The 11,634-nt window shown below is 47.5% G+C and overlaps 1 protein-coding gene across 2 annotated transcripts in view; it reads left to right on the plus strand.

Moving 5' to 3' along the window:
* The window catches only part of UBTD1 (ubiquitin domain containing 1), a 53,229-nt gene extending 42,425 nt beyond the window's left edge, over positions 1-10,804 (plus strand). For both annotated transcript variants that reach the window (XM_084904113.1, XM_084904112.1), the window contains 2 exons: positions 8,178-8,405; positions 9,733-10,804. In XM_084904113.1, the coding sequence (XP_084760239.1) occupies positions 8,231-8,405; positions 9,733-10,118 (561 nt within the window). In that variant the 5' untranslated portion in view covers positions 8,178-8,230 and the 3' untranslated portion in view covers positions 10,119-10,804. The remainder of the gene's footprint in view (positions 1-8,177; positions 8,406-9,732) is intronic.
* The last annotated feature ends 830 nt before the right edge of the window (positions 10,805-11,634 follow it).

The following is an 11,634-nucleotide window of genomic DNA, read 5'->3' on the forward strand; positions in this document are numbered from 1 at the left end:
TTATTTATTTATTTATTCACTCATTTATTTTAGAAACAAAAGCTGGAGCACAAAGCGTGTGCTGTTCCGTAACCTTTTTACATAGTATTCTGGACATCTTAGGTAACCCATCATCCTTCCACCCCATCACGGACTTTTTGCCACGAATGCATAGGTTTTATCTAGCATTTCTCTAGGTGTGTGCAGTTAGTTTGTTTCTAGCTTTCCCCTGTTTAAAACTGTGCTGAGTTAAACGGCTTTGTAGATAAACCTTTGCCACACACTTGAGATCATTTTCTTAGAATACATTCTTAGAAACTAAATAGCTGAGCAAAAGGGAGGTACATATTTTTAAAAATAAGTTTTTATTGATTTTTAGAGAAAGAGAGGGAGGGAGAGGGAGAAAGAGAAATATCTCAAGGCCAAACCACAGTCGTAGATCTCCTGACTCCTGCACGCCCCCTACTGGGGATCAAGCCCACAACCCAGACATGCGCCTTGGTCAAAGGTCAACCACTGAGCCACACCAGCAGGGCAGGATGTACATGTTCAAGTTTTTGGGTACATATCAAATGCCCCCCAAAAAGTTCGTACCAATTTATTCAGCATATAAGAGTGTTCATATCCTTTCCAAAGTCTATATTCTTTAACTCACTAACTATAAAACATCATTCTTTTTAACGAAATGAAATTTAAAATCATCAATTTGCTTTTATGTTTAGATAAAAAATAAAACTTTCTTTTCTTTGTATCTGTGCCTATGATTGTCAGCATTATTGTGTAGAGATCCAGACATTTTGGTATGTCTCTTTTACATGCTTGCCTTGGGCCTGGTGAACTTTGTTGGATGTTTTTACTCTGTATTTGACTCACTGTTGAAGAACCAGCACCTGGCCCAGAGGTGCTGCAGCTGCCCCCTGCTGGCTGCAATATGCAATGCCAGCTGAGAAGGCATGGGTGGACTCTTGCTCCTTTTCTTTCTTTTCTAAAAAGATTTTTAAAATTGATTCTTAGACAGAGAAGACGGGTGGGAGAGAGAGAGAGAGAGAGAGAGAGAGAGAGAGAGAGAGAGAGAGAGAGAGAGAGAGAGAGAGAGAGAGAGAGATGTGAGAGCATAATATCTATCAGCTGCCTCCTGCATACCTCCTGCTGGGGATCGAGCCTGAAACCCAGATATATGGCCTGACGGGGAATGGAACCGGCAACCGCTTCTCCCACCCCCCATGTCCCCCTATCCTGGGGCACAGGATGAAGTCCAACCACCCTGGCAAAGGCCTGCTGCCCTTTTCTTGACATCAGCCTCTCCCCCTTTCCACCATCACCACCCCATTCTAATATTTTCTGGTCTTTTCAGCCTAAAAAGACCAGAGTGCAGGATTAGGAATTTTTAAAACATTGAATCCTGGGTAGCAGCAGATGCTGTAATACTTGGAGAGACATTGTGTCCACCCATGGGTGAGAAGTGTGTCTATGACTGGAAAGTGTGCTGCTGTCAATGTGGAGGGGAGGGGACCCTGAAGGTGAGATATTCGAGCAAAGCATCCTGAGGTATCCATGTATCCATGGCCTCTTGAGATGATGACTTTGAACGGTGACTCCTCAGGGCTGTGTTTATTCTAAAGAGAGAGTGAGATGCATGCATAATGCACACTTACACTTCCGGTGTCCTGGAGTCAGCAGCCCAGCAACTTAATTGGTATGAACAGAACCAAACTGTGACCATTAAAGGGAGTGGGATCGAAGTAGGAACAACAGATGCCCCAAAGCCTAGTGTCTTCTTTAGAAAGCATGTTTCTTAAAATTGGCTGCTCTTTTTTTGGAAGTGTGGTGGTAAGATTTATTGGAGCTTGAGCAAAAAGGACTGTCTCCAGGTGCCTGGTGTTTCACGCAGGACCAGGTGGCTCAGCTTCGTCCCACTGTGGAAGAAGGGAAGTGGGTGCTCTTGACCTCACAGTGCCGGCAGGCTTTCTAAACCCTCAGCAGACCAGGATGGCTCATCAGCTGGACCTAACCTCTTCCCATAGGAGCAGCAGATAGACATAGGTTTCCATCTGTGTCTACCAGTGAGAAGGAAGCAATGCAAGTCAACTCAAGAAGTTAAAAAGCTCCCGAGGTTGGGGTCATTGAGTGGAAGGGCAGACATAACACACCCCAGAGATCCCTGAAGATGTCACTGAGCAAAAACTGTGAATCCTGCTGGATGAAAACTCTTGTTAGGGTGTCATCAATATGAAAGGACCAAAGAGAAAAAGAGTCAAAAATCATGAAGAAGGATCCAGGCAAAAACACCTTTGGGCCAAACTTCCAAAAAAACAAAAAATACATGGACAAAACTAACATTCGGTTTCAACAGTGCCTCTTCTCTGTCTTTTACACTTAAAACTTTGATTTGATCTGGCTTTGATTTTTATGGTTGGTGTGAGGTAGGGATCTTGTTTAATGTGTTCCTAAATAGAGACCCTTAGTTCCAACACCATCAATAGTCCACATTAAGAAAACTCTTTCATGTTTCTCCTCTGCTGCTCACACTGATGCTAGTTGTTATGGGTGTTTTTCCACACCAAGCAGTTCTCTGTGGCTACCAACTGGTGTCCTACAATTTTTAATTCTCTTACCATCCAGAATTAGCACAGGCCCCACAGGTTAAGGGCTCAGTCCCTCCACTTTAGGTTACCCACAACTTCTTTTCAACTTGGCTACAAATTGGAAGTTCCCATAACCCCCTCCTTTGGTTTGATAATTTGTTAGAGCGACTCTTAGAACCCAGGAAAACAGTTTACTAACTATTGTCAATTTATTACAAAGGATATTTTAAAAGATACAAGTGAACAGCCAGAAGAAGAGATACAGAGGGTGAGGTTTGGAAGGGTCTCCAGCACAGCATTTTCTGGTCCCTGGACTTGGGGTGGGCCACTCTCCCATCACATGGGTGTGCTCAAGAACATGAAGATCTCCAAAGCCCATACTTCGGGGATTTTTATGGAGGCTTCACAGCATAGGCATGTTCAATTACTAACTCAGTTTACAACCCCTCTCCCTGCTCCAGAGAATGGGAGGCATGGCTGAAAATTCCAAACTTATCATGGCTCGATCTTTCTGGTGACCAGCCCTCATCCAGGATTCCACCAGAGTTTCCTCATTAAAACAAAAGACACTTATCCAGTTGGTGTGGCTCAGTGGTTGAGCATTGACCCATGAACCAGGAGGTCATGGTTCGATTCCTGGTCAAGGCACAGGCCCAGGTGGTGGGCTGGATCCCCAATAGGGGCCATGTAGGAGGTGCCGATCGATGATTCCCTCTCATCATTGATGTTACTATCTCTCTCTCCCTCTCCCTTTCTCTCTCCAAAATCAATTAAAAAACAAACAAAGAAAACCAAAATACACTTGTGTTTCCTAGGAAATTCCAAGCAATTTAGGAGATCTGTATCAGACATTCCTATCATTCAGGAAATTATGAGGGTTTTAGGAGTTCAGGGTCAAAGACAAAATTACTAACAGGAACTGGGGGTAGAGCCAATATTTATACTTATAATATTATTCACATCTATCACACACACACACACCCTATTGTCAGTGTTTCTTCTAACTTGAAGCATATTTCTGTATATGCCTGGTCTATTTCTGGGCTCTCCATTGCATTTCACTGGCCCATTTGTCTGTTCTTGTTTCAGTGCTACACTCACTATAGCTTTATAATTACTGTCAATAATTGTAGTGCAAGTTTTTCCACCTTATTTTTCTCTAAGAGTATCATTGTTTTTCTATATAAATTTTAGAATCAACTTGCCAAGTTTCTTGAAAAAAACAAACAAAAACAAACACACCTCCCAGTTAGGAATTTTATTGGGATCTCATTAATTTATAGATCAGTTTGAAGGAAAATGGGACATCTTTATTATCTTGTTGCATATTGCTTCATCCCCATTCTTCCTATTGTATCCTCCTAGAAATTCCATTTAAAAAATGTCAGAGTCCTGGCCAGTTTGGGTCAGTGGATAGAGCATCGGCCTGCAGACTGAAGAGTCCTGGGTTCAGTTCTGGTCAAGGGCACATGCCCAGGTTGCAGGCTCGATCCCCAGTAGGGGGTGTGCCGGAGGCAGCCAATCAATGATTCTCTTTCATCATTGACATTTCTATCTCTCTCTGCTTCTCCCTTCCTCTCTGAAATCAACAAAAATATATTTTAAATATACTAATGGCCTGGTGCACAAAATTTATGCACGGGGGGTGGGGGAGGGGGCAAGGCGTGGTGGCTCCTTCTGTTCAACCTGCACCCCTCTCCAATTGGGGACCCTTTGGGGGATGTCTGACTGCCAGTTGAGGCCCGATCCTTGTTGGATATCCCTCTCATAATCTGGCTTCTAACCATCCATCTTCCTGCTTGCCTGATCACCCCTAACTGCCTCTGCCTGCCTGCCTGATTGCCTCTAACCCATTTGCCTACTTGCCTGATCGCCCCTAACTGCCCTCTCCTGTTGGCCTGATCTTGCCCCTAACTGCTCTCCCCTGCCAACCTGATTGCCCCTAACTGCCTCTGCCTGCCTGATTGCCCCCAATTGCCCTCCCCTGCAGGTCTGATGTTGCCCCTACTGCCCTCCCCTGCTTGCCTGATCTTGCCCATAACTGCCCTCCCCTGCAGGCCTGATCTTACCCCCAACTGCTTTCCCCTGCTGACCTGATCTAGTCCCCAATGGCCCTCCCCTGCTGGCCTGATCATCCCTAACTGCTTCTGCCTTGGCTCCCACCACCATGGCTTTGTCTGGAAGGAAGTCGGACATTTGGAAGATGGCCAGTCAACCTGGTCTAATTAGCGTATTACCCTTTTATTATTATAAATAGATTATATAGGATAGGATTGATTAAATGGGGGCGGGGAGAGAGCCTTTTTCAACAGGAGGAGATGCTCTTGGCAGACAAAAATACATAATCCCTATATCTGGACTGATAGCCAGCCATATGCACTGTATTGCCAAACCGGTCATTAAAAAATTGAACCACTTTCTTATACCTTACACCAAATAGCTGTTGCCCTTAAAACCCCTCCTCAGCCCCCACATGAGGTTCTGCCTTAGCAGTTCACCCAGATTAGGTTCTGATTGGTCAGTTTCTATGGCAGTCAGTCTCAAAAGCTCTGCCTCCTAGGCAGCCATTGGCTCCTTGCAGATCACCGAGATTTGGTTCTGATTGGTCAGTTTCTGTGCCAGTCAGAGTCTCTGGGCCTTATCTCCAGGCCTGATCAGAGAGGCAGGGCTGATCAGCTCTGGGCCTATCTCCCTCGGCTGTTGGTGAGGTCTGAAGAGAAAGAAAGGCAAGGGCTGATCAACAGCTGCCATGGAGGCTGTGGATCAGACCCTGCTTCTCTCTTCGGGCCTCTCTCTGGGCCTGATCCACAGCCTTCTCGGTAGTTAGTGCTGGGTCACCATGGCACCAACACCACTGACTGCAGGACTGACTTTCAGTGTTTGGTTGTCTGTTCGTTCCTTTGGACATTGTGGACCCTGGCATTCTCTCTCTCTCTCTCTCTCTCTCTCTCTCTCTCTCTCTCTCTCTCTCTATATATATATATATATATATATATATATATATATATATATATATATATATTAGTTTTTACAAAAAGACCATCTGCCCTGGCAGGGTGACTCAGTTGGTTGGAGCATCATCCTATACACCAAAGGTTGTGGGTTTGATCCCCAATCAGGATGAATGTGGGAGACAACTGATCAATGTTTTCCTCTCTCCCTCTCCCTCTCCTTCTCCCTCTTCCTCCTCTCTTTTCTCTCTCTTCCCCTTCCCCTTCCTCTCTCACTAAAAGACAATTTAATTGTGTGAGGATTAAAAATAAAGTCAGACCATCTGAGTTTCAGTTATTATATTTTTCATTTCTATAAGCCTATACGGTTCTTTTCATTTCTGCTTGGTCATTCTTTATAATCTCTTTTTCCCTGTTCATATTTTCAAGAGTCTCTTATTTCTTAAAACCAGTATTTCATAATCTGTGTCTGATAAATCTCATATCTGAAATTTTTTGAGTCTGATTCTTCTGTTTGCTATTTGTGCTGGCTCTGTCTTATATTGCTTTGTTTTTTTGTATGTTTTTATTTTTTTAAAAACCAAGAAACTGTGACCTTATTTCTTTTCCTTGGAACTTTATCTTGGGAATTATTTGAGGCTTGGTTTGAGGTTGTTTTCCTACAAAGAGGATTTGCATTTCCTTCTGCTAACCCAGGGACACTTTAAATTAAATGAAAAGTCTAGTCAAGAGTTTTCTGCCTGCACAAGAATCTGAAAATCGACCTTTGTGGATTCAGTCTAACCTGAGGTGAAACCCTCACTCTGTCATTTACTGTGTGACCTCGGGCAAGTCATTTAATCTCTCTGCCTGTCCCATCATCTGTGAAATAGCAATAACACTTGCCTCCTTAGGCAATTGCAAGGATGAAACGGGATAATGTACATGAATAAAGTGCTCACCTGGGGTTCTTTTACACAGTTGGTAGACAGTGAAAGTCATTCTCTTCCCCTGAAGAGCCCCTCTTTTCTGCCCCAGCCAGTGGGGATAGCCTAGTGCCATGGTCAGCAAACTGGGGCTCGAGAGCCACACACAGCTCTTTGGCTCCTTGAATGTGGCTCTTCCATGGCCCGGGCGAGTCTATTTTGAAAAAAATGGCATTAGAAGAAATTTAAGTTGAAAAAAAAAATTTGGCTCTCAAAAGAAATTTCAATCGTTGTACTGTTGATATTTGGCTCTGTTGACTAATGAGTTCGCTGACCACTGGCCTAGCAATAGCCCCTAGCTTTAGTCCAGTCTCTCTCATGCAGGATCCGAGTTAGAGTGGGAGCCGAGTACTTTATTAATCCTCAGCTGAGGATATTTTTCCTTTGATTTTTAGAGAGTGGGAGAGCGAGAAAGAGAGACAGAAAGACACACAGAGAGAAACACTGATATGAGAAAGATACATCGATTATTGCCTTCGCACATGCCCCGATGTCACACCTGAGATACATGCCCTTGACCGGAATTGAACCCAAGACCCTTCAGTCCCCAGATAACGCTCTTTCCACTGAGCCAAACCGGCAAGGTCAGGGCCCAAGTACTTTAGACCTCGCTCCTGTGGCTCCTTCAGCCTTCAGCTGTGGGATGATGGCCTCCGGAAGCCTGTGAGAGATGCTCCTGCTCAGCCCTGACTGTGGTGGGGAGTTGTCTGGGAGGCCAGTTTGGGCCAAGAAACAAGAAAAAAAACTGACATGTATTGCTTCTTCAGATGCTGCAGGACTCTTGTGTTCATTGGTTATGATTATTTAAAAAAATATTCTTTGTAACTCTATAGTGGAACATGAATAACAAGTCATTAAAATTGTTTATAATTTAATTCATGGGAACATACATTGGCAGTAATATAAATGTGAAATAAACAGAAAGTTGTTTATTGCCAAGAAAACATTTTAAATACTTTGTATAACAAAGAATAGAAAATATTTAATAATATGAACTCATCTATATTGAGAAAAATAGAGAAAAGGAAGCTGGATGGAAATATGCCCTGGTGTCAACAGTGGTTATTTCTGAATGGCAGAATTCTTGAGTAATCTTTTTCTGCAATGGCAGAATGGAATAGACAGCAAAAGGTGGCCTTGGAGTCAGAAAGTATTGTGTTGAATTGGTACCTTTGTGGCCTTAGACAAACAACCTCCTCTCTGGGTGCTAGTTTCCTCACTGTTGGGTTATTTTGAGGATCAAATGAATAATGGGTCTAAAGCAGCGGTCACCAACCTTTCGGACCTTGCGGACCACCGGTTGGCGACCACTGGTCTTAAGTGCCTCGCCTTTGGTTTGGCACAAGCTGGCTCCATAAACGGTAGCAGTTATTATTTTTACACATCAGTATTCTTTCTAGATTTAAAAAGTACTGAACATGTAGTACTTTATAATCAGTTACAATACAGCAGTAACAAGAACAGTATATTCTTGCTGATAGAAGTATTTTACATCCCCACGTTGGGTGTGTGCAGTTTGCAGACTCTTCCCTGACTCCAAGGATAGGCCCAAAGACTAAATACTTAGGAGCCATTGCAATGGGGTAGGGTGGGCTGGGCAGTGGGTCCTGGTCCTGGCCTGGGGGTGAGGGGGCTGGGCAGAGGGTGAACTGCAGCCCTGGCTTTAGAGGTGCTGAGCCCCCCTTCTGTCTGCCTAGGACGCAATGAGCCCCTGAAGAAGGAGCGGCTAAAGTGGAAGAGCGACTACCCCATGACGGACGGGCAGCTGCGGAGCAAGCGGGATGAGTTCTGGGACACAGCACCTGCCTTCGAGGGCCGCAAGGAGATCTGGGACGCCCTCAAGGCTGCCGCCTATGCGGCTGAGGCCAACGACCACGAGCTGGCTCAGGCCATCCTGGATGGAGCCAGCATCACCCTGCCGCATGGTGAGCGCCAGGGTCGGGCCTGGTGGCGCTGGAGGTGGGGCCATCAGCGCTGTTTACGGTGGAGGAGAGGGTGGTCAGCCTCACGAGGAGCTGCTATCCACGCTGGTGGGTGGCGGGGTGACCATGCACTTGTTCATTCAGCAATCCGTATGGGCAGGACCAGGAGTGGGGGCACAAAGGAAAATGAGACACAGGCCCTGTGTGCCCAGTGAGGGAGTGGAAAGGCACCAGCTGACGTCCAGTGTGATGAGAGCTGGCTAAGGATTATTCAGGTGCTCTGAGATCCCTGAACACCTAAGGGACCAGCCTTCTGTTGGGTACTTACGTGCTGAGCACTGAACTAGAAGCTTCTGCATTTACATTCATAACAGCCCGTGGGACTGTGTAAAGAGGGGGTAACGTAGAACTCTATAGAGTCTTAGACCTAGGTTTTATGCGAGCGTTCCCTGCTTTGTGACCTTGAGCTAGGAGCTTCTCGAATTTCAAGCCGCAGTGACTTTAAGTTGGTATATCTACTTCATGGGCTGGTTGTTAGGATTCAGTGAGCTACCCTAACATCAGTTCGTCTAGTCCTAGCACTTAGTAGGTGCTCAGGGCACAGTAAATGTATTTCTACCTGCAGTACATTGTACAAGCAAGGAAACTGAGGCTCATTAGGTATAACACCACCCCCTCCCACCCCCAGTCAAGACATGAAGAGCAGGGCCTGTACTGTTTCATTAATTCTTATAAACCCAGCACCCAGCACATTTGCTCAGGAATGTTGCTGAATAAACAAATGGAAAATTAAATAATTTGCCAGGATTGTACAAACAGGATTGGCCAGCCAGGTCTTCCTGACTCTACCTTGAGCTCCTTCCAAGCTCACTCAGGGACACATGACTGAAGGGTGGGTTTGGGACTGTGGGTGGCCATGACAAGTGTATTAGTCTGCTTGGGATGCTATAACAAAATACCACAGACTGAATGGTTTATTAAACAACAAATGTATTTCTCAGAGTTCTTGAGGCTGGGAAGTTCAAGACCAAGGTGCGAGGTGGAATCAGTTTTAGGCAAGAGCTCTCTTCCTGGCTTGTAGACAGCTGCCTGCTTGCATTGTCCTTACATGGGAGGGAGAGAGAGAGAGAGCATTCTTGTGTCTCTTATAATGATACTAATTCTGCCAGATCAGGGTCCCACCCAAATTATCTCGTTTCACTTTAATTACTCTCATATAGGCCCCTATCTCCAAATACAGTGACATTGGGTTTAGAACTTCAACATACAGATTTTGTGTGGAGATATAATTCAGCCCCCAAGCCGACTCTGATAGCCCTGTCTCCCCCAGGCACTCTCTGTGAATGCTACGATGAGCTGGGCAATCGCTACCAGCTGCCCATCTACTGCCTGTCGCCACCCGTGAACCTGCTGCTGGAGCACACCGAGGAGGAGAGCGTGGAGCCCCCGGAGCCCATGCCCAGCGTCCGCCGGGAGTTCCCGCTGAAGGTGCGCCTCTCCACGGGCAAGGACGTGAGGCTCAGCGCCAGCCTGCCCGACACCGTGGGGCAGCTCAAGAGGCAGCTGCACGCCCAGGAGGGCATCGAGCCGTCCTGGCAGCGATGGTTCTTCTCTGGGAAACTGCTCACAGACCGCACGCGGCTCCAGGAAACCAAGATCCAGAAAGATTTTGTCATCCAGGTCATCATCAACCAGCCCCCACCACCCCAGGACTGAGGAGCCTACAGACCCCTGGGCAGCAAGGCCAGGGAGGGCCTCTGGGGGCTGAGCACCAGGCCCCTCCCTGCTGCTGCCTTTGAGTGCTGATATTTCCCCGAGGGGTGCCTCCCTGCTGTTTGGCTGCTGGGCGAGCCGTAAAAGGGACCTGCCTCCCAGAGCCACCGGGGGCCACCAGTGCCCAGCACCCAGGAAGCAGTGCTGCCACCAGGCCTTGCCAACCTTGTCAGAGAAAAGGAAAACGGGCCCTCCACCCTGCCCATCTCCAACAGCAGGTTCGAGCCATGAGGGCCAGCTGGAGGCCCCTGAAGCCCAGATCATCTGGTGCTTCCAGCTGTGCTCACTCGGTTTTCTGCTCAGGGTCTGAAGCAGCTGCTGTCTCCCTCCCCTGCCCCTGTCCCCTGACTCTGCCTGGGCACAGTGCCAGTGCCCTGGAGGGGAGGGGACTGCTCATGAGCCCCAGGAGATGGGAGCCTGAGGCCAGCCTCTGCCTCTCCTGCCCCCAGCACAATTGGCAGAGAGGAGGCGGTTGGCCGGACAGCTGGGCTGCTGTGGCGGGGGTCTGCACTGGGCCATCTCCTGGCTGTAACCCAATCGATGGGGTGCCTGCAGCCAGTCATGGCCCCACAGCAGTCCCTGTGTACAGACATATCTGCATATTTATCAATAAAGCCTTTTGCTCCTTCCTTCTCTCTTGCCTGGCTATGACTTTGGGTTCCCTGCAGCTCTGTGGAGCCTGGGAACCGGTTCTGGTGTGGGAGAAGGTGGGCCGGGCCTCCCGGCGGCTCAGGGTGCAGCAGAGAGTGCAGAGGAGCAAGCTTTGAGCACTAGCGGCTGGGCCCTGTGTGCTCAGGGGCCTTCAGGAAGAGCCACTCAGCCTCTGAATCCACTTTGCTTACCTTTCAAGTGGATGCGATGCCACCTGCCCTCATTTGCTGGGAGGATCAGTGGGCTAACAGATGTGAAGAAGGCAGCATCTCAGGAAGGTGGCATTAGGGACCTGACGGTCTGTTCCTGTAGCAGGAGGGTGCTGGCTTCTGGCTCTAGCCTGAGCCAGACCCTCGGGACTAAGGTGTGTGCGATCCTGGAGACGCTGCTCACTTGCTGATGTTAAAGCAAATTTCTGACAAACTTAGAGCATGTGTTGGCTTGCCAGCAAGGGGACCAGAGACAAAAGGGAGCTGTTCCTGTGCGTCCTTAGGGGAAAGTGTGCAGATAAGCAAAGAGGGCAATCTTGGATAAGGTGGTCTAGCTAAGGACAGGCCACGTGAGTGTTACAGAACCTCAGAGCTATGGAGTCCATGGCCGTTAAACATGGGGCTGAGCAGGCTCAGGCTGCTGCTTCTTCAGTTGAGAGTGTTTTTCTTTTTCAGTGAGCATGGCTTGTCCCCCGTCAGGGAGGCCTGACAGGAAACAGGAGAGAAGGACGGTCAGTCCGGGCTGGTGGTCATCTGAGCTTGGCGATGTACTCTGGCCCTCCCACTGGCTTCCTGAGACCCTTACTGAAGGAAGACCC

The sequence above is a fragment of the Pipistrellus hanaki genome (genome assembly GCF_964339955.1).
Source record: "Pipistrellus hanaki genome assembly, chromosome: 14".
In the NCBI taxonomy this organism is placed as follows: Eukaryota; Metazoa; Chordata; class Mammalia; order Chiroptera; family Vespertilionidae; genus Pipistrellus; species Pipistrellus hanaki.